The 22,105-nt window shown below is 43.9% G+C and overlaps 1 protein-coding gene across 5 annotated transcripts in view; it reads left to right on the top strand.

Annotated features, from left to right (window-relative positions):
• The window catches only part of foxp4 (forkhead box P4), a 92,519-nt gene that overhangs the window by 51,419 nt on the left and 18,995 nt on the right, over positions 1 to 22,105 (top strand). For 4 of the 5 annotated variants that reach the window (XM_078248189.1, XM_078248192.1, XM_078248194.1 and 1 more), the window contains 6 exons: positions 9,889 to 10,011; positions 12,892 to 13,029; positions 16,444 to 16,582; positions 19,247 to 19,448; positions 19,967 to 20,065; positions 21,662 to 21,760. In XM_078248189.1, the coding sequence (XP_078104315.1) occupies positions 9,889 to 10,011; positions 12,892 to 13,029; positions 16,444 to 16,582; positions 19,247 to 19,448; positions 19,967 to 20,065; positions 21,662 to 21,760 (800 nt within the window). The remainder of the gene's footprint in view (positions 1 to 9,888; positions 10,012 to 12,891; positions 13,030 to 16,443; positions 16,583 to 19,246; positions 19,449 to 19,966; positions 20,066 to 21,661; positions 21,761 to 22,105) is intronic. The other variant, XM_078248191.1, reaches the window with a different exon arrangement.

Raw genomic sequence — 22,105 nt, 5'->3', positions numbered from 1 at the left:
TCTCAAACTTCATCAACAGAAAGACCAAAGAAAAAATTTTTACAGTGTTGGCCACTTGACTTCTTGGAAGTGCAAATATGCCACAGACTGAATGACTGCTTATTTCTAAATATGTCAAAAATAGAATACAATTTTATAAAAGGGGATCTTTTTTATTTATTTTATCTTTTGATTTAATCAAAACCCGAATTGGAATCAGAATCACTTTATTTACTTTGGATAAAAACTGGCAGTTGGAGACATTATGGTTCATGGTGACTTTTAAGGGGTAAGAGAATAAAATAGATAGTTTTGTTTTAGATCTGTATTGTTAAAGTATCCCAAAGATTGAAATTGCATTTATACTGTTGTTGGTGCATATGTGTCACAGTAGTTCAGTCATTGACATAAAGTGTGGTCTCCTCTGTCTCTGGCTTGCCCTCCTATACTCTTATCAGACTGACACACATGGTTTAAATCCACATTGAAGGGCGATCCAAATGGGTCAGTGTGTGTCATCAGACCCTCCTTCTGACCTGGGTCAAACACATATCGGACACTACTCTGCTTTGGCATAGGAAAGGGATTTAATTAAATGTTGCTGATGTTCAAACATGTTTTTTCTCCCTTACTGAAGAACTAAAGAGAGAGAGAGAGTGGGGAAGTAAGAGACTGCGAGCATGTGGAGGGAACAGAAAGTTGACATGTAAATCTGTTGTTTAGCAATGAAGTGTAAGAAACTACCGTTGAGTTTCTGTAAACCAGACAAGGGATTAACCTGTGACAGTATTCTCACATAAATGGGGTCAAACGCAGGGTTAGTTGAACTGCTTTATACATACATCTCTTATATTACCTTCCACTACCACCCCGCTCTTTCTGTCTTGAACACATACACAGACACACGCCACACTACCCCTCCTCTACTCTCTCCATATCTGTCTTGTTTGTCTTGTTTGTTGGTGCCTGGCCTGGCCAGCCTCTCTGTACTCTCCAGGGCATCCACGCTACATCTCTGTTGTCTGAGCTGTCAGGTCGCATGGCCCCACATACCCTGCCAATACACACACGCACGCACGCACGCACGCACGTACGCACGTACGCACGCACGCACGCACGCACGCACGCACACTTTGATTTACATTTGTGTGTGTGTGTGTGTGTGTTTGTACTTGGGTCCTTGCAGTCAGAAACACAGGCGCAAGCAAAGCACGTTGTTTGTGTGGAGCAGCAGCAGTGAAGTAGTTTACCAGACCTCACAACAAGCCTGACTACTAAGTTGGCACACAGAAATCTCTTAATTACTGTAATTTCCAGTTTTATGATAATTTTTAAATCGCAGCGAATGCACTCAGTTGCTGTAATTGAAGCAATAATCTGTAGGCCATAGAGAGGGTGAGTGAGTGATGGAGTGAGTGAAGGCCAGACATTTAATCTGGACATTTCTGAAGGTGGCAGTAAACAACTGTACAGTGACACAGTGGTTCATATCAGGCACAAAATGGCCGTCCTCAGGTTGGTTCCTGCTGGGCTGCTCTCACACATGCAAATGAGCCCCAGCCAATAATGAGATCTTTAGGAGCTCGATAATTAGATTTTTCCCTTCTCTCTGAGGGAGAACGACAGAGGCAAACAGGGAGAGTGGGAATACTTCTATTCGTGTCTTGACTTCTCTGGAGAAGCCTTGGTCTATGCTGACAAGCCCCCCCCCATGCACCCCTTCCCCATCATATTTCTCTTCTTTTCTTTATTTATAATAGAGGGGAGGATCTGAGCTGAAAGAAAAAGAAACTCTGAGATTATATCTGCTTTTTGATTGGTTGTTCAGAGATGGTCTCTGTGTTTGGCTGGCTGAGTGAGATGGTATCAATCCACTCTGTGTGTGTGTGTGTGTGTGTGTGTGTGTGTGTGTGTGTGTGTGCGTGTGAGTGAGTTTGTGCATGCATGCTTGCTTGCGTGCGCGCGTGCGTGTCACTGTCATGTGTCAGATTCAAGAGAACCTAGACAATAGCTCAAGTCTCTAGACAGGCAATTGCAGGAAAAATTGATTGTGTGCAACAAAAATGTAGCTACAGTTGCTGAATAGCACAATATTCAGAATAGTATGAGGAATTATTTGGGAGTTTGATGATTCAAAACTATACAGGTTTTTAATTTGATGTTAGCAACAAATTTTACTAAGACAGAAATAATACTTAATAATGCTGGTAGATAATGATAAGACCTAAAATCTGGAAATAGGAGAAATATTGCCATTTTGAATGGACATGTTACAAAGATTGTTATGCTTATGGTCTTGTCGGTCTGTCACTCACTATTGTATGACGTTTAATACATAAACTAGATTTTTATGGTTGTTTACTCAACATGGGATATTACATAATAAATTGAGGATCGTTAATAAATAGGTAAGAAAAATCAAAAATCATGCACAACCACAATCACAGGTTTGAATCCTGTACTGGCTTGGAAAGTTGATAGTCGTAACTCTATGTCCTTATTCACCAACTACTGCTAATGTTCCCATAAGCAAGGCATGCATTAACATGTGGCTAAACCAAATTATTTCCCGAATAAGAATGTGAAAAAGGCCATTACTTTGTATGGGATATCCATACCCTCTGCAGTATTTGGATAATTTCACTCTTTAGGTGTGTGTTGTAGTAGGTCTTGCACATAAGTGGCCACAGATACCGTAATTGGTCGTGGCAAGCGTGCGACTGAGTGAATTGGTGGGCACACAGTTGGCAGACAGTGCCAATTGGGGGATTACCCAGCAGGATGCGTACCATGCCTCCATGACCTGCCACACGTTCTCTACAATGGACACACTTGGCAGGCGCTCATACACTGGGAGGGCACAAGCAGACACATACTGTATACACCCACTTGGCAGATGCACGCCTGGCACACTTAACACACTGCCACTTGGCATGCACACATACAGATTAACGCACATGCTTGGCTGTGGCCCATACGTATGTAATTGAATAGCGCGGTGTCCTGTTTTCATGTATTATTGAGGAGCTCGTTTAATTAGGGAAAAAATGAAAAGACTCATTAGAGATATGTTAATTAGCTTGCCTCTCTGCTCTCTGAAGAGGGCTGGCACCAGCACAGTGGGATTGAGGAAGAGAGGGAGCCACGCAGGAAGAAACTGAGTCATGTCAGTTTTAAAGCAGAGAGTTTCTTTCAATGAAAACACATTTAATCCATATTACAACCGTAATTCACAGATTTTCTATATGCAGCTAAATAGTTTTCTGCCTTCCCCAGCTGCCTTATTTGGATCACTACAGATTTATTAAAACTACCAAACATAAGGATTCTGAGGCAGGGTTCAACGTCTTTTAACTTATCAACAAAAGTAGGTGGAAAGATGATTGTTTAGCCCCCCAGAGTCTGTGGTACTGAAGCTGTTCCTTCTCTCCTTCCCTTTTATTTCCTTTCAAAGTGTTTTTCCCAAAGCACTCCTTTTGTCCACTCAATGAAAGTGCTTAGTTGGCAGTTTCTCTTATTTGATGTGGAGGGAATTGGGGCTGCGTGTGCATGCGCATGTGTGTAGGTTAGTGTGTATGTTAGGGGCTAGTATGGGGTCCTGACAGTTTGTGAAGGGTGTATAGGAGGAGGTTGAGCAGCCAGTGGAATGGGTTTGGCTATGGGCAGAGGGGTGGACAGACAGAGGGGAAGGATGGAGAGGAGAGGTTTGGGTCTGGCCACTGAAGTGTGAAACTCTTATTTTGTGATTTGAAACATGAGTGAAATCAGTAATGAAATATGGTCGATAACTGCCTCTCACACTTCCCAATGAAATGCCCTGAGTGTGTGTTCGTGTGTGTGTTTCTGGAAATGTGTTGTCATTTTTATTCTGAAGCACTGGGGCGTTAGATAGAGGGAGGCAGCAGACGAGGGAAGAAGAAGGGAGGGAGTGAGGGGAGAAGAGGAGGAGCATTTTCTACTTGAACTTACTGGTCTTTCACTGTCCTTTCTAAAGTTTTTTTTTCAATTGTCTGGCCCCTGTCAGGGAGAGCTGAGTGTTATGCATAGTGTTAAGTATAAGGATGTGTTTCTGCGTGAGTATAGGACAAGGCCGAGCTCAGCAATAGGCCAGTTGAGATCCCAACTCGCTGCTCTCAGCAGCCTGCGTTCCTCTGTGGGCTCAGGACCTTGATCATTTCATCTATTCATCCATCCTTATATTTGTGCATTCACACAACCAGTCATCCATCCTCCAACCTTCATCCCAGCTTCCCTGTTCTCACCTTAACTCCACTTCAGTTTGTTTTTAGAAAGCTGCCAAAAGACAAACCTGTTTGTCAAATAAAGCCAAATATAAATATATATCTATATCATCATATTTGATGTGAAAACTACCTTATTGCTTAAAGTATTTTTGCCAGATGTGAGCAACTTTGCAAACAATGTAATAAACTGCAGTAAAGCAGCTCAAAAATAAATAAATATATAGCTCCAAAATATCAAGTTTTCAGACAATCCACTGTTTTTCAAACGGTTTATTCAGTTTAAGAAGTTGAGGAACTCATTAAATAATACTTGAACAATTCAAAATCCCCACATTTGGTGATACATTGTTTTTACTGAACAACGACAATATGTCTTCAGCAACATAAAGCTTTTATGCAGAATTACTTGCAATTCACTAAATAGCTAATAAAAATACTGCATTCTGCCATATTGGCACATACTGTAGTGGCTTGCACAAAAATACATGAGATGTAAAGGGAATTAGTAATACTGTCGATAGAAACTCACACACAAAGTTTCAATAAAACTCAAATCTCCTTTGGCACATTGAGATGTTTTTTGGCACCAGCTTACACACACACACACACACACACACACACACACACACACAGACACACACACACACACACACACACACACACACACACACATTGTTCATAGACAGACAAACATTACTCAGCAAAACGTCTGAAGCGGTAAGATGCCTGTCTCATCCTCAATCCCACCTGGCTTCGCTCATCAGTTCCCCCCAGAGTAATGTGGCCCCTGGCCCCACTGCAGATTAGCTGGAGGAGGGGTACTCACCACACACAATGGGACCCTTTTACTTCCAGTGGAGGCCAGGCCCTGAGCTCCAAACAACGCTCTCAGCACAGTGGGCACTCCTTCTATTTCTCTTTTCCACTCAAATGCTTTTCTCCTTCACTCCTCTGCTTTTCTCTTTCTAGCTGCTTCCCCCCCCTCCACCACACACACATACCTCCTCCACCCCCACATGCTCTCCTTTCATTTCTTGGCATGATGAGCACAGACAGGCTGTTTACCTGGAGGGACTGAAACAGGGTAAGGAGCGATAGTGATGATAGCTGGTGAATAAACAACCAAAAAGAAGGAGAAGAGTTCCATCATTAAAGCCTTTACACACCAAGACACAGCCAGCGCAGTGGTGACTGTATTTTAAACAGGAGGCTCTCATTTACCCCCCAGCCTGCAGGCAGCTACAGTAGCAGAAGAGGGTCATGCAGTTGCCATGTGCATGAATAAGCACAGATTTCTGCCTTTTCTACCACTGCTGCTAATGTGTCAAACTTTTGCCACTTTCCAATCAGAAAAAGAGAAGTTTGTGGCAATAGTGGCATCCAAGAAGGATTTTTATCTTTCCAACAAAGGATGCCAGAGAAACATTATGGCAATTTATTATGGAGTGGACAAAGACTGGAAGACAAGTTTTTATGCGCATCTAGGTGTGTGTGTGTGTGTGTGTGTGTGTGTGTGTGTGTGTGTGTGTGTGTGTGTGTGTGTGTGTGTGTGTGACAGGAAGAGAGGCAGGCATCCCATCCAGGATGAGGTGGTAATGCTCAGTGACAAGGATAAACAGCGCTGGGGTTTGTTCCTACCAGAAGAGGGGGATGAGAAGGAGGAGGGGATGAGGTCTGTGTCAGCCTCTCTCTCCTCCTTCTGCATTCTCCTCTGTCATTTTTTCAATTATCCTTCTCTCCTGTGTGTCCCCATAGGCCCAGAGGCAGGGCCCGCATCATTTAGACTGAGAGCCTGTTTAGATTCTGATTATAGCCTTTTTTCTTCTCACCACTTACTGCCATCACACACACACACACACACACACACACACACACACACACACACACACACACACACACACACACACACACACACACACACACACACACCACGTACTGGCTACATTGTTGAGCTAGCATGAGGTGAATAGCAGTAAATGTATCTGTTGAGGGCACACTGGATGTTGCTCTTTTAGAAAAACATGGTTTGTGTGCTTCAGCATCTTTGTTTATTTGAAATGTGACAATTTGGTGTGCATAATTAAGTGATTGTTAAGGATGCTGCGTTTTGGATGTACTTGTAGTCAGAGATCTCAATTAGAAGGAAGGTGAAGTTGTGAAATCCAAAGTTCAGTCATATCACCAGCCTGTCTCTATATAAACATGGTGCTGAGCCGCACTGGGCTCATTCCCCCAGCTGCATGCTGGTTTAATATCAGATAGCCGTCCTTCCTCTCTTCCCGAGGTTTCATCTGAAATGGAAAGTGGGGCTTTCCTCCTCGTTAGAATGAAAAGTCATCAAGGGAGGAGAGGAGAAAGCGATGAAGGCTCATTGAAATGCAAGTTACATCCCCCTTCCATCTCTCTCTTCACTCCTCTGGGACTCCATGCCTTTCTCCTCCTTCTCCTTCCCATCTTTCAGGCACTCCCTCGCTCCCTCTCTTCCTTTGTTAATCAGTTAAACTCCCTCTTCAAACAACCCCTCTAATTACTCCTCCACTCTCTGTAAACGACAAGGCTGTCTCTCGCTTCTCCTCTCCTCCCCCCTACCCCCAGCTCCCTCTTTCCAAGACAGAGGTTGACCTCTGTCAGCCCCCGACCCCTCAGCAGTGTGTGTGTGTGTGTGTGTGTGTGTGTGTGTGTGTGTGTGTGTTTGTTTGTGTGTGTTTGCACGTACGTCTGATTCTTGCATGTTAATGAAAGGAGTGACATCTTAGGTTTTAAAATCCTACTGTTATTGGTGGATCAACTTTCATATTTATCACCTTCTGTACAGGATTGTACGATTGTTCACCTGCGTTTGTGTGTCTTTGCTGTCACAACCATCTTAATATCCAGGCCACATTTCTCCTTCAACAAACCAGCTGGTTAGGGTTGCTTTTGTCTCACATCTTTTTATTTTTCAACCATTATTTTCTCTCTTCCCCCCATCCCTATCCCTTCCTTGTCTCCTTTCCTTTCTTCCACTGGGTGGATGATACCCTTCCTTCTCCTGTCTTTCTGCTCGCCCCTCCACTTTCTTCCCCCCAAGCTTCACCTCTCTCCCACTATGTAATCTACCACGCATCTCTCTCTTTTAAATTAACATGCAACATGAAAAAAATGGGACGACAGCGGAAAGAAAAATTAAATGCATTTAATAAATGGCTGACTTCAAATCGCCCGGCTTTTCAGACTCTCCCTATTCACAGTCCAATGAAAGGGGAGAAATCATTCACCAGGAGAGACAAAGCCGAATGAAAATATAATTCCGCATTGTGAAGGGCTTTTGTCCTGGCCCGTCAAATCGCTAATGGCGAGGCTTTTGTTTTGTGGCGGCGCTCTCAGGCTGGCGGTGTCGTATGGCGGTGGCAACGCATGCCCCATAATCACCACGCTTTGTGATATTAGATTATAGGGGCAATTAATGGCGTCAAACCTTAACTACTCAGCATTCAGCCTGCCACACGCATTGAGCCCTAAACACATGCGTATGTGCACGTTTACACCCCCCCCCACACACACACACACACACACACACACACACACACACACACACACACACACACGCATACAGTATATCAGCACTTGCAAACATGGACGCGCGTTTGATTCTGGCGTAAGAGCATCAGCCAACACACAGAAAGGTGCTATAACTCCAGTAATTATTACGCCTGTGACTTGAAAATGTCAATGGCGGTGTGTATAAAATAGAATGTATGAGTTGTCAAGGAGGAAGAATGGGATGCACAAGAGCAATTAATTACAGCTTTTCATTTGGCAGCTTAGACTGACAAGGCCCAGCGGCGGGGGCAAGCTGGCATGACGCCAAGCGGCACCCATCACCACCCCCACCCTACTCACTACACCCCACCACCCCATCCTCTCTGCCTGTTCCTTTACCAACTGCCACAACACCACCCTTCCCCTGCCTCACCCCACTCTGACTCTGTCTTTTCTTCTTCTTCTCCCTCAGCTCAAACAAACACACACACACACACACACACACACACACACAAACACACACACACTCTCTTGCGCTACAGCTCATTCATCTACATACCCTATTCTCCATCCCTTCGCCGTTATATGGGGCTGGGAGTGTGTTAGTTTGGGAAGCCTGCTTTGATAAAGGCAGAGTGTGGGGCCACTGACAGACACACAGAGTGAAAAAGAGACAGAGAAGGATGGAAGAAGAGAGGCAGGGAGGGGGAGACAGAGGCCAGGTGGGTAAAGAGTGTTAGTATTTATGGCCAATCTTGTTTACAAAGTCAGATCAGCTCTTTACAAGTGACAGGGGTATAGCTCGTCTCCCTACTGCACAATTCCCTCTCCCATCACCCTCCCTACCTGCCATGGTGATGGAGGTGGTGAGAAGATAGACTGCCCTGAAGAGAGCTCTGCACACACTGGCACTTGTGCATGCCCACACACACAAGCCCACACACAGACTCACACAGTTTGGCCATGAGAGAGATTGATATTTCACCCTGGAGTGAATATCGATAAATGGCCAATTTCAGAGGTGATAACTCACCCTTATATTTCTCTGTAAATAAGACATCCCCTCTTAACCGACAGGATTATTTGTATTGAGAAGGCAGTATAGTTTATTGATGTTGAGGCAGGGAGGGAAGAGTCAGCCGGTAAACGGAGAGAAAATACCAGCTCTCGGACTCGATCTCACTCCCTTTCTCTCCCTAAATATCTCTCATTGTCTGCTCTGTATCTTAATCCCTCTTATTGTTTTCTCAAACCTTAATTCTGTAAATAAATACAAAAGCACTTAGTCAGCAGGATTGTCTCTGTGGTTTTTATTATACATATTCAGTCTGCATTTATGCATGTGTGTGAGTGTCGGTTTCAGATTTTTTTTTGGTTAGTTTGTCATCAGATTAGCATCTCTGCCCATCTGTGTACAATGTATGTGCAATGAGAATGCTTGCACAACACATTTGCAAGAGTAACCACATTTCTCTCTCAGTTCTCTGTGTCTCTCTCTCTCTCTCTCTCTCTCTCTCTCTCTCTCTCTCTCTCTCTCTCTCTCTCTCTCTGTCTTTGCCTGCCTGCAGCTTTATCTGATGAGATAGACATCTCATCAGTTAGCCACTTTGTTGTTTCTTTCTTCTTAGCCAGGCTTGACTGTGTGGAAAGAGAATCGGAGGCAGTCCTAATCGTGTGTTTATAAAAGGAGATACGATTTTATATTTTATAGTGAAATTGCATATCTGTCCTTTTATCTGCCTGTTGTCACAGAAATTGCCAGTTTTCTTTTCTTTTCTTTTTGAAAATACAATGCCAGCCTTGTGGAGGAAAGTGTCAACAATATGTGTGTGCTGTGATGCGTCTGTCTATTTATCTTTGTCTGATGTTTCCAGCTTTTCTTAGCAGTGACTGACAACGGAGAATAAGAGACAGCACACCTCTCTAACTTTACCTGTCCATACCAGCATACTGTACAACCTCCATTCACATTGTTTGTTTTGAGTTGAGCATTCGTTTGCAGGCACAGTCATGCTTAAAGCTCGCTGTGCCGGCTGGGCTCTTTTACACAAGGCTTAACCCATTGATTGAGTTGTCCTACTTTTGCAAACAAGTATCTAAGTGTGAATAATCTAAAAATGTCTTTGTGCTGTACTATCTTTAGGTGCCTGTGTCCATGGCTATGATGAGTCCACAGATGATCACTCCTCAGCAGATGCAACAGATCCTGTCTCCCCCTCAGCTCCAGGCCCTGCTGCAGCAACAGCAGGCTTTAATGCTACAGCAGGTAAAACATACACAAACACACAGACACACACACACACACACACACACACACACACACACACACACACACACACACACACATGCACACTCTGGTTGGACCCGGTGCCAGGCCAGCATGTTTGGATGTGTCTGTTTTAGTAGGCGCTGACACACACTGGGCGTGATTGTATCTTATTCAATGCTCAGAGATCTTTGAAGATAAATACAGATCCACATATCCACTTATACACACATTGTCATTTCAAGTATCTCCTCATTAGCATTGTTGCTAGGAGAATGTGCATGTTCCCGCATGCAGGCACAAATGTGCACACATCCACGCACACACTTTTTAGCATCACCCAGTATATCATTGGGATTCAGGAGTGTGTGTTGGTGCCCGGTAGGTGAGAGAGGGGTAGCCATGTCGATACAAACCAATAAACACTCTTCATCTGCAAAAGATCTGTCAAATACTCAACCGCACCAACCTTTGACCTCCTACCTGCACACGCGAAACACACACACAACCTTGTAAAGGCTGTGAAGAGGGCTATTAACAGAGTGGGGATAGAGAGGTAATTATGAAATAGGGAATGTCTAGAAAACACATACATACATACACACGCAGGCAAGATTTAATAAGGAGCGGTAGCTTTAGGCGAGTATAAATTGCAGTGGGAAGATCTGACAACATGTATCATACGGGAAATGTGAAATGTGCTGGCTTTCTGGAAACAGACATGCAGATGGCTAAGAACCTCTTCACCAGCTTTTTTTTTCTCTAACGAGAAAATAGGAGATGGGGAGAGGGGTTGATAATGCGCACACACACACACACACACACACACACACACACACACACACACACACACACACAACACACACACAACACACACACTATTAAAACCACTGAGTTTAACATTGCTCTCCCACTTAATTAACCACAGTATGGACTTGCTCTTAGTGTATATCTGCAAATCAGGCACTTTTACACAGACACACACACACACACACACACACATACAGAATAATCAACCAACATATCACTCACCGAAGCATTAAATTTCATATTCCCATGGCAATACAGCATTGTGTAAGTAAGAATGTGTAAGTAAGGTTTACGGCCCACTGCTGCACTGGGCACTCATTTGTGGATTTGTGTGTGTGCGTGTGTGTGTGTATGTGTGTGTGTGTTTTAACCTTTAAGTTTCCTCTAACCTTTACTTATGCTACAGCTGCTCTGCCTTTCTTTCTTAGTGTGTTCACTAAAGTCATGGTAATAGGCTGGAGAGGTGAGTGCCTCACTTACACATACTCTTAATGCACAGAGCCACTGAATCAAATCATTAAAAAGACCTTAATTATCACTTAATTATGTGTGTGTGTGTGTGTGTGTGTGTGTGTGTATATGTGTGTGTGTGTGTGTGTGTGTGTGTGTGTGTGTGTGTGTGTGTGTGTGTGTGTGTGATGAGGAGGCGATCAGGGCTAGTGACGCGGAAAAGAGAGATTAACTCGGCCTAAGGAGCGATAAAAGAGAGGAGAGACTGATGGAAAAGAAAAGAAATAGCAGCAAGACGGAATGAGCCCTGCATTTAAAATATATTAGGGACAAGAAGGAATGTCATTGTACTAAAGCACAGTAAATTATGCAAAATTGAAACTATGGCTGGGATAAGATTGGAACTGTAAATGTAAAACAGTCTGCACAAAAAAGAGCAGGACCATCACATTATAAAGACTGTGTGGTGAAGACGGGCAGTGGTGTGTAGTCTGTTCACTGTAGGGTCAGATGGATGAGAGACTGAAACAACTGCTGCACTGTGAAGTCATTCTCTGCTGAAAAGCCTCTTTGAACATTTGACGCACCATGAAACAAAGACAAACTGCCGACGGACACATGTACAAGCTGTTCTCAAGAGGATAACCCCCCTCCCACACACACACACACACACACACACACACACACACACACACACAGACACACAAACATACACTGTGGTCAGTGTGAGTTTTCCTGTCCGCCTTGCTCTCCTCTCAGCAAGATTAGAATCTTAATGGAGCTTCCTGAGTAAATTAGTGATTAGTAACTCAAACAAACAGACAAGCTGTGGCCAGGAGACCGTGTGTGTGTGTGTGTGTGTGTGTGTGTGTGTGTGTGTGTGTGTGTGTGTGTGTGTGTGTGTGTGTTTGAGAGTATATGTGAATCATGAATTCATGTGCGTGTGTTTCCATAAATTATACTGCAATACTAGTCCTGTAGTTTTAAATGATTACATTTGGCAGTTTCAGTCTAGTTCAGTCCAGAAAAGAAAATGCTAGTTAAGATGAACACATTGGTGGCCAGTATGCGCACATGTCCAGGCAGGTCAGTCATGCAGACTGTGTGTGTGTGTGTGTGTGTGTGTTTTTCTATATTTTTTGTAAGCTTCTCCTTTGCGTGATGCATTGCGAGTGTGCAGGTGTATTTCTTGACCACAGTCAGATCCTTATATACAGCGTTTGACTCATATGTGAATAATCTAAGCAGGTTCAGCAGCATTATACAGTACAGTAGCATTTTCATACACAACAATCACCTTACAACACAACTTGACACACCATAATAGCTCCATAATATTGTTCGACAGTCTTTGTCAGATCTGTCTGCTTGTTGTGTGTGGTTTGTCAATGAACCGCACACTGCCACAAGAATAAACTGCGGCCTTCACTGAGAGGAGTAGAAAGCAACTGCATTCCTTGAGACTCCCATTCAAGTTACGGTGTCTGACTATAGTGGGGCGTTTCACTGTTGGACGACTGCGGTGTAGTTGAGGTTGATACAAATTGTGTTGTGACTCACTCGCCTCATATTTCTCCATCTCCTCTCCCCCTGCCTGCCCCTTTCTGTGGCTGTCTCTAGTTACAGGAGTACTACAAAAAGCAGCAGGAGCAGTTGCATCTCCAGCTTCTGACTCAGCAGCAACAGCAGCAGCAGCAACAGCAGCAGCAGCAACAGCAGCAGCAGCAGCAGCAGGCCGGGAAGCAAGCGGCAAAAGAGGTGAACTTCACCAAGTACACGCTCACTCAGCTCAAGTATACTCTGAAGTACAGAAGTACCCTTAAACGCATTAAAAGTGGTTGACATGGGAGCCAGCAGAAGGGGAAAAAAATCACATGAAGGGTGTAATATATAGGATACATGTTAGCTCTCTTTTCCCTACTCTCTTCTTATCCTCCTTTGGTCCAGATTATTGTTGTTTGTACAAGCTTGTCTCAATGCAAGGATTAGTGAATATGGATTTTAATTTCTTTCGCCAGCATGCCATGTCGCGGCAGTGAAGGAGTTCTGTGCTAAGCCATATGCTACCCTGCCAAAGTATTCATTTGCATGCCTTCAGCTCTAAGCCTGAGGTGAAATCTCTGTGTAGGAGGGGTCTGCTACTCTTTTAATTGTCAATTAACCCCGCCAGCATTAGGAACCTCCCTTGCTTTCCTTTCTCTCTCTCTCTCTCTCTCTCTCTCTCTCTCTCTCTCTCACACACACACATATATATGCATGAACACACACACTGTACCAGGTTTAACCACCGCTGTGGTACAGTAGGATATCAGAGGATCAACTAGGATAACATTGTGGCACAACAAAGAGGATCTCAATTGATCAGACAAGACTACTGTTGTAACCTGCATGTACAAGAGTGTGTGTATGTGCCTGTTTGTGCATGTGTGGACTGTATGTGTATAACAGAGACTTTTTTGTCACATGAATGCTCATTCACCAGAATTACCAAACACAAAGAGGGCCATGCAGGAGACAGACTTAAGGGTAGGGCCTCATGAGACTTTTCTGATAAACGCATGAGGAGACACATCCTAGATTTCTCCTACTCTTCCTCAATCCCCCCCCTCCCACACACACACACACACACACACACAACCTCCTCTCCGACAGCGGTCAACCAACTCGACCGTGACCAAAGCAAACCAGTTGTGGTTGACTCGCATGTTGAGAGGGTGTCTAAATCGCTTTCCCCTCTCTCCCTTCTCTCTGAGGCTGTCCCAGTTTTCAGGTTTGTTGTCCTGTAACAACTAGACAAGTGCAAACACTGGTCACACATACATGCAGAGAGGGAGAGGCTTTGATGGGTGACGGTTCACTGCACAAACACATACACTTGAGGGAAAATGCCTCCCCACTGAGCTGCATACAGCTGATATGACTAAGACCATTTCTAGCAGTCAGTGTTTTTCAGTTGCAGCAGGCCATCAATCAAAACCAAAAAACACCTTTTAAGGCAACTCTTGTATCTCTCCTCGTCAAGCAAGTACTGTCAGATATTGAGGCAGGGTTGTGTTTCATTTATGTACTGTGTGTAAGCCTGTCTGACGGTGTGAGATAACCAGCCATCAGCCAGGAAAATTGTCTCTTACCCTATAAACTGATACTGGTCAGAGTAGTGTTCGGCAGACCAGGAGTGGAATAGGATTTTAACCAACTTCAGAGTCCAGCAGGCCTTGAACACACCCAGAAAACCAGAGAACAGGAAGAGACAAAGAAGTCAGAGGAGGAAGGAGGGAGAGAACAGAAAATCTCTCGTTTGTGCTTGAGTGGCTGTGACTTTTTGCCCTTCTCCCTCTTTTCTGCAATTCCTCTTCACTTTCCTGTCTGTGTGGAAGTGATGCATTGAAAGAAAGAGTATGTATGTGTATGTTGAGTCAGTGTGTGTTGCCGGTGCATTTGGGACTGGTCAGGAGTCAGCTTAATGAAGTGACTCTGACCATCACAAGAGATGTGTGCATGTGCGTGTACATGTGGGTGCCCGTCTACGAGTGTCTTTCTACACTATGTGTGTGTGTGTGTGTGTGTGTGTGTGTGTGTGTGTGTGTGTGTGTGTGTGTGTGTATGTGTGTGCATCTGTGTGACTGGCAGGCTCAGACAGTGTGTGATGTGCTCATAAATCACATTGACAGCCTGTTACTGCGCTAGCTTTGGCCACTCAGCCACAGCTAATGTAAACAGAACACACACACACACACACACACACACACACACACACACACACACACACAATGTGTGTGTTTTAAAGAACCATCCCAGGAGGGAATGAGAGACAGAGGGGGGACTGGAAAAAATAAAATGGACAGACAAGTAGAAAAGGGTGGGCAGGAGGGATGGAAAGTGAAAGAAAAAGAGGAAGACAGGAGGAAACAGTTCAGTCACGACATTCAGATCATGATGGACCGTTTATTACAACAAATGAGAATTTGGCAGTTTACTTCAAAGAACTGAATCATGTAAGCATGACACAGAAACCAAATTCCATTAAACCATAAAGGTGTTTTCTCTTTTTTTTTCATCCTTCTCTGTTTTTCTTATGTAAAGAATCTTTGTTGTGCTTACTCTTCTACACTCCCTTACAACTCCCGAACAGCCTCCTCCCACACGCAAACACATTGCCATCACACTTCTTCTCCCCAGGCACCAAGTCTGAAAGGAAGTGACCTATCTGCCCTTCCTGTGAGATCCTCTCTGTTCAAAGAGTTCCAGGCTGCCACTCTCTCTCTCTCTCTCTCTCTCTCTCTCTCTCTCTCTCTCTCTCTCTCTCTCTCTCTCTCTCTCTCACACACACACACACACACACACACACACACTCACACACACACACACACACACCTGCACACACAATGAGCAATTCCTCAAGTTGTATTTATTTATTTTTCCTCTCCGCTAGTTATCTGTGCGAGATAAAGTCCATCTCTCTTGGGGTTGGTCGAGGGGAGACTTCAAACAGCACAGCACAGGCCAGGTTTGCCCCAGACTGCAAGGGCAGGAAAGGGGACATTTATCACCATAACACACACCGACATTATCGCCATGCGCCATAGTCTATCCCCCTCTCCCTTCAACCTCACTCATTCCCTTCTCTCTTTCTCTTTATCCTCAGGGTCCTCAAGCTTTGGGCTTTTCTTCCTTTTAATACGTAACTTTATTTCATATGGTGTTAGTTGACTTAATACTTGAATTTGTTGGGACTGAATCATGTAATGGGCCAAGCAGACCAACTGAAAGCATTATAACAGAACAGGAAGGGGCTTTTTTTTTTAGATGTAAAAGAAAAAAAAGACTAAATCAAGGGCAACTGTCAAAATCTGGCATTTGGTTCAAAAGATTCGTTTGTTGTGGGTGCAAGCAGATTCTGCCCTGCTTCAGTATTCTATAACAAAATGATCAGAGGGCTTATTAATACACATTTTGGCATGCTGTGCTAATTTTGGTCACAAATTCACAAATAAATGAGTTGGTCGCATGTAAACAAGGACCAGTGGTGGTGTTTATGACTTATTTTCAGAATGGATATAAATCAATTTAGAATTAATAGATAAAATGAAATAAGTAAGAAAAAAATTGGGTGTAGATGGAAGTAACACTTAACTTGATAACCTTTTCTACCCTCTGTCTGCTGGCCCATAGCAGTTAGGAAGTAAGCAGTTGGCCTTCCAGCAGCAGCTGATCCAGATGCAGCAGCTTCAGCAGCAGCACATCCTCAACCTCCAGAGACAAGGTCTGGTCCCACTGCAGCCCACCGCCGCCATGCAGTCTCTGCAGCAAGGTACGTGCATGCGCGCACACATACATTCATATACACAACCTTAACCATCAACACTCAGTCACACAGAGACACACACAGAGACACACACACGCGCGCACACACACACACACACACACACACACACACACACACACACACACACACACTCAGGCCTGTATCCAATGCCGCATGTGAAGCCTGTTAAGTTAATCAGCCTATAAAAGATAAAAGGAAACCTGATTGGTGGGTTTGTGGAAGGTACTCATTTGGATAATAGGTAAAATATGCCACTAAGCCCCCTGCTTGGAGGTGTGTGCATGTGCTTGTGTGAGTGTGTATATGCTTGTGTGTGTGTACTTGAGATTAGCCAGACACAAGAACATCATCGTTTTGCTATTGCTGTGCCCACTGGATTTTTTTTGTTCCTATATGTAACTTCTCCCACAGTCCCTTCATTTTGTCAGCATGATTTTAGAATGATAAATGTTGACTGTTGACTGGCCCGCCCTTAGTGAACATGTGTGTATATGTGTGTGTCTTTGTCCACTTTTGTCTGTACACAGTAATGTCTAACGCACACACACACACACACACACACACACACACACACACTACCTCACACGTGGAGAATGCTTTAGGGGCTCTAAAGTGGCCGTAACATTGCTAAAGCGCTGACTGAGTTGACCAAACAGACCAGTTTCCTTCCCTCCGTCTGTCTGATCTCTCTCTTTTTCTCATGCAGAGTCACATGCAGTCACACACACACACACACACACACACACACACACACACACACACACACACACACACACACACAAGAACACAAACTCTCATACTCGCTCTGTACTCTGAATCTGACAAACAGAAAAAGAAACTCAATCAATTTAATTTCTAAAAAGTTCATTTCAAATAAGCTTAATACAGACTTGCACAGAAACCTTTGTGTGATTAGGGTAAATTAAATTACCAGTTTACAGAGAGAGTAGATACAAATTGAAAACAAATGAAAAGACAGAGGTCACAGTTTTGGATGGAAGAGTATTATTTTTCAGACAGTTGCAAACATTGGGCATTGGCATCTCCTTCTCTTTTTCACTCTCTCCCTCCGTATCAGAGTGGAATTTCCCTGCAGTGTGAAAGAGCTGGTCCATTGTGACGGCTCAGCCAGGCGTGAGCCAGCGCATTCCTCTGACCAGCCATGCCACACAAACACACAAACACACATGCATAAACACTCGCACTTACACACACAACTGCACACACTGTTGCTCCGCCTCAAAGGGCTGTTGTGTCCGGTGAGTAGTTAGTGAGGGGGGTGACATGAGGGGGGTCCTGCTGTGTTTTTTCTTTATTTCTCTTACTGCAGTAAGATAGAGGAACTTTGCTATCTGATAACTGCAAATGTTCATTAATGACAACACTGAAACTAATTTTAATGAGAATCAAACTGTGTTTTTCTAAGCACAGATCCATCATTGAGAGTGTTTCAGCAGTTTCTTCACTCATACAAAAAAATCCATTAGATTTGACTTCATCCTGTTAGACCCCACCTTCTAACTAAGGCTCATGTCTACAGACATCAGTGTGAAAAAAAATATAACCCTATCAGCCAGATGTGGGTGTGTACGTTTATAACAGTTAGCACAAGCACTCTCATCCTCTACAAATTCTTTGTATCTTTCAACACTAGCTGAGTAAAATTGGGAGAGTACATTTTCATCTGAATGCACACAAAATTAAGATTCTCTTCTCTTTTTTTCCTCTAAAGTTACATATCTACATGTTTGTATTCATGTTTATACATGTTTTGATTGAATGGATGTGGTATAAGCTAGTCTGACAAGTCAGTAGAGGAAACACTTTATCTAACAATTGCTAACTACTTCACACTTTCACTCTCAGGGCGTGTCCACAGATTGGTCGGGTTTCTTGGATAATACGCACACACATGTATAGAAATCTAGGCACACACCGCCCTAATTCCTCCAGAGTGAGAACTTTTGTTTTGGCGGGACCACAGAAGAATGCAGACAAAGCAGACATAATATTTGGATTGCTGAGAGGTCCGTGTGTGTGTGTGTGTGTGTGTGTGTGTGTGTGTGTGTGTGTGTGTGTATGTGCAGATGTGTATGTGCATGCATGGTAAGATCCATCGGAGTAGCTGTGGCATTTTAGGCGTCTCTCACTGTGAAATTGGAGCTGAAATAACAAAGCTGCAACTAGAAATAATTCAAAGTGTGCACCCACCCTGGTGCTATTAGACAGACAAATAGTGGTAGTGACAGGAGCAGTGGTGCTGGTGGACAGTAGCAATTGCCAACAGAGATTAGGTAATAGTTAAAGAATAGTGGATATCTGGAAAAATAACAAAAACATGCAGAAATGAACCTCTTGTCTGTTTTAGTTTGTCGTATTTTCCTCTCTTAACCACTCCAAGGGACTGTAATAGTTGATGTTTCTGTTTTATGTGGATTAGAATACAGTAGTTAGTCACAGCTCTCTGTTACATCAGTTTATTTACAGTGTCTATTTGTGGTCTCATCTGACTTATTATTAACCATATTTCTTCTTAGCTTTGTTTGAATTAGCTTAAGTTAAATATCATATAATCATATTTGCACTGAACATGTGAAATTGATCAACTGAGTTAGGTTGCCAAGTTAACTGTGCGTTCCTTCTCTGCAGCAATGTGTCCGTCAGACCTCCAACAGCTGTGGAAGGAGGTGTCAGGGGTGCAGAGCAGTGAGGAGGCCCTAAAACAGGCCGAGGGCCTGGACTTGAGCACCAATAGCTCCAATTCTACCTCAGCCTTCCCCAAAGCTGCCAGTGCTCACATCCCATTGCACAGCCTGGTCAACGGACATAGCCACACCCCAAAGAGAGACAGGTACAGTAATGTACAGTATGTTAAAATACTTCAAATATCCACATTGTGATGGTGCGTCTGTCCTCTGTTTGACCTGCAGTCTTTCTAACTCACACACTCTTGTCATTTTCAGGCTTTTAACTTTTAGCTTTTAGCTGTTCATCCATACCTACGTAGTAAACACAAGCATATGCAGCATATCACACATCACCAGGGTGTAAATGTCTCTCAGCTCATTTGATAGGAGGTGTGTTGGGTTCAGTAAGTTCTGCCAGTATGCTGTCAACCACATGCAAGTATAGTATAGAGGAGAGGAGAGGAGAGGATGGTGTGTGCAGGCCATCTGTTAGAAAATGGCAATTATTTGTGAGAGTCATCTATATTTGTGGATCTGAATTTGCTGTAGACATAAATTCTGTGTTACCATGTTGACATATTGGGGATGCATGTGCTAGGAGTACTTATACTACTACGTATGAGGACTGTGTTGTCCCATTGGCTTTTTGTTGGCTGCTCACGGGCTTGTCTCCGTCTTTCAGAGCCAGACTGTTTGAGTGGATATCCTCCTTCACCAAGTCAGACAGCGGAGATGACCATGTCCCCCTTTATTCCAAAGGTGGCCAACCCCCCAGCAGCCAGTGAGTAGCAGAAACACACTCACACGTACACAAACATGAATGGACAAGACTTAAGTCCAATTTATAGTCCAGCGTTAAATCAACGCAGTAGGTATGCCGTAACCTACGCCGTAACCTACGCCGTAACCTACGCCGTAACCTGACGTGCACCTCTCAAAAAAATTTAACAACACGTCGCGGCGGCGCAGACCACATCAACTGTGATTGGTTCGCTTGGCCATGACTTGGTAGCATCGCATTTCCCCTACTCATTTCCGGGTTATCTTTCTCCATAAACAAAGAAAAATCAAGGAGGGGGTTAACTTTTCCTGCCACAGCTCAGGGTGGGTGTGCAAGTATCAGTTCAAATTAAATTAAAAGAGCTTCTATTAGTTGATAAAATATATCACAAACTGTTAGCAGCTACAATCTGCTGCTGGTAGCCCAACAGAGGTGGCTTTAGTCGACACGAAGATGGTAGCATAAGTGTGTTAGCCTGCTAAGCTAATGCATGGCTGATGTGGAGGAGAATGTGGTTGCCAGCAGTTTGTCATGTCTGCTGTCTGAGCTGCTTCTAACTTGACTCAACCACAGCCAGCACACACACACACACACACACACACACACACACACACACACACACACACACACACACACGTGCAGACACACACAAACTCCACCAACCTCAGCCAGCACATATGATCAGGAAGAGGTGAAAAAGCAAAGGGAGAGGGATGTTTCCATCTGCGAGACAAATGTTTTTTGTTAGACAACCTTCTGATGTTGATTTGGGAGATCCCCATCCCAGTCCCCACACACACGTGCACACACACATACACACTCGTGTAAATATGTGGAGACAGCAGTCGCAGGCGAAGGTCCAGGTCTGAACCACATCTGCTACTGGACCTGCCACACACACACACACACACACACACACACACACACACACACACACACACACACACACACACACACACACACAGTTATTTTACCCCATGCCCAAACCAAACCTGGCCCAGGCTTTTATCGCCACACACACATACAAATACACAAACGCTTATAAATATGCACAGATGCACACACAAAAACCCACATGTGCACGCACACGTAAGCTCACCACAAAAGAACAACCAGCACATGACGGCAGCCGCCGCCAATCAGTCATGGCTGGTTGGTACTGTGCCGACTCTGTGTCAACTCCTGAAACATAAGAACACACACCAACACACACATGCACAACACATACGCCAAAGACAGAGACAGGTCATGGATTTAAGAATGTGCCTCTGAGGTTGCTGGACCAATTCCCTTATTTGCCTGGCTTCTGTACTGACCCCACTCTGCTCTATCCTCCTCTCTCTGCACTTGGCTTCCTGAACTGTACAAACTAAATGACTGCTAACCAGACTCAGATGGCTGTATTGATGCTTCTGCTGCTATAGTTAGTTTAGCATGTGTGAGTTTGTATGTGAAAGAGTGGAATATTAAGGCTTTGCTTCTTATTATGAGAAAGTAATTGCTTTTATTTGCTGTATGTGTTATGTACATAACAGCATATGAAAAATTTAACTGTTTTACTAGCTCACTCTTTCTGTGTGTTTCCTCCCCCCACAGTCATGAGGAGCATGCCGGCTCCCATCCTCTCTACGGCCATGGAGAGTGTAAGTGGCCAGGCTGTGAAGCACTGTGTGAGGACATGGGACAGTTCATCAAGTAAGTTAACAACCACCCAAATATATGAAATATGATGCGTAGGTTGGGGTTACAGAAGTAATGCACTAAACAATGAAAAGCATATATTAGTACTTGATATGGATGACTACTTCAAAACTGAAGTGCTTTACATTTCTGCATACTGTATATTTAATGCTGCAGTTGAAAACAGTGGTAGAGGTTCTGTTTTGAGCAGCACACCTGTTAAACCTGTTGGCTCCTGAATGTGTTTTTAGTTACTTTGGAGAAGGACAATATTTCCAGACTTCTTCTCAGACTTTTTCAAAACATCAGCAATATTGTCTTACTTCAGCATTGTTTTCAATTTCAGGTGGTAATGTGCAA

This window comes from Sander vitreus, chromosome 4 (assembly GCF_031162955.1).
Source record: "Sander vitreus isolate 19-12246 chromosome 4, sanVit1, whole genome shotgun sequence".
NCBI classification, from domain to species: Eukaryota; Metazoa; Chordata; class Actinopteri; order Perciformes; family Percidae; genus Sander; species Sander vitreus.
The sequence above is the reverse complement of the archived record's forward strand: the minus strand, read 5'-3'. Positions and strand labels throughout refer to the sequence as shown.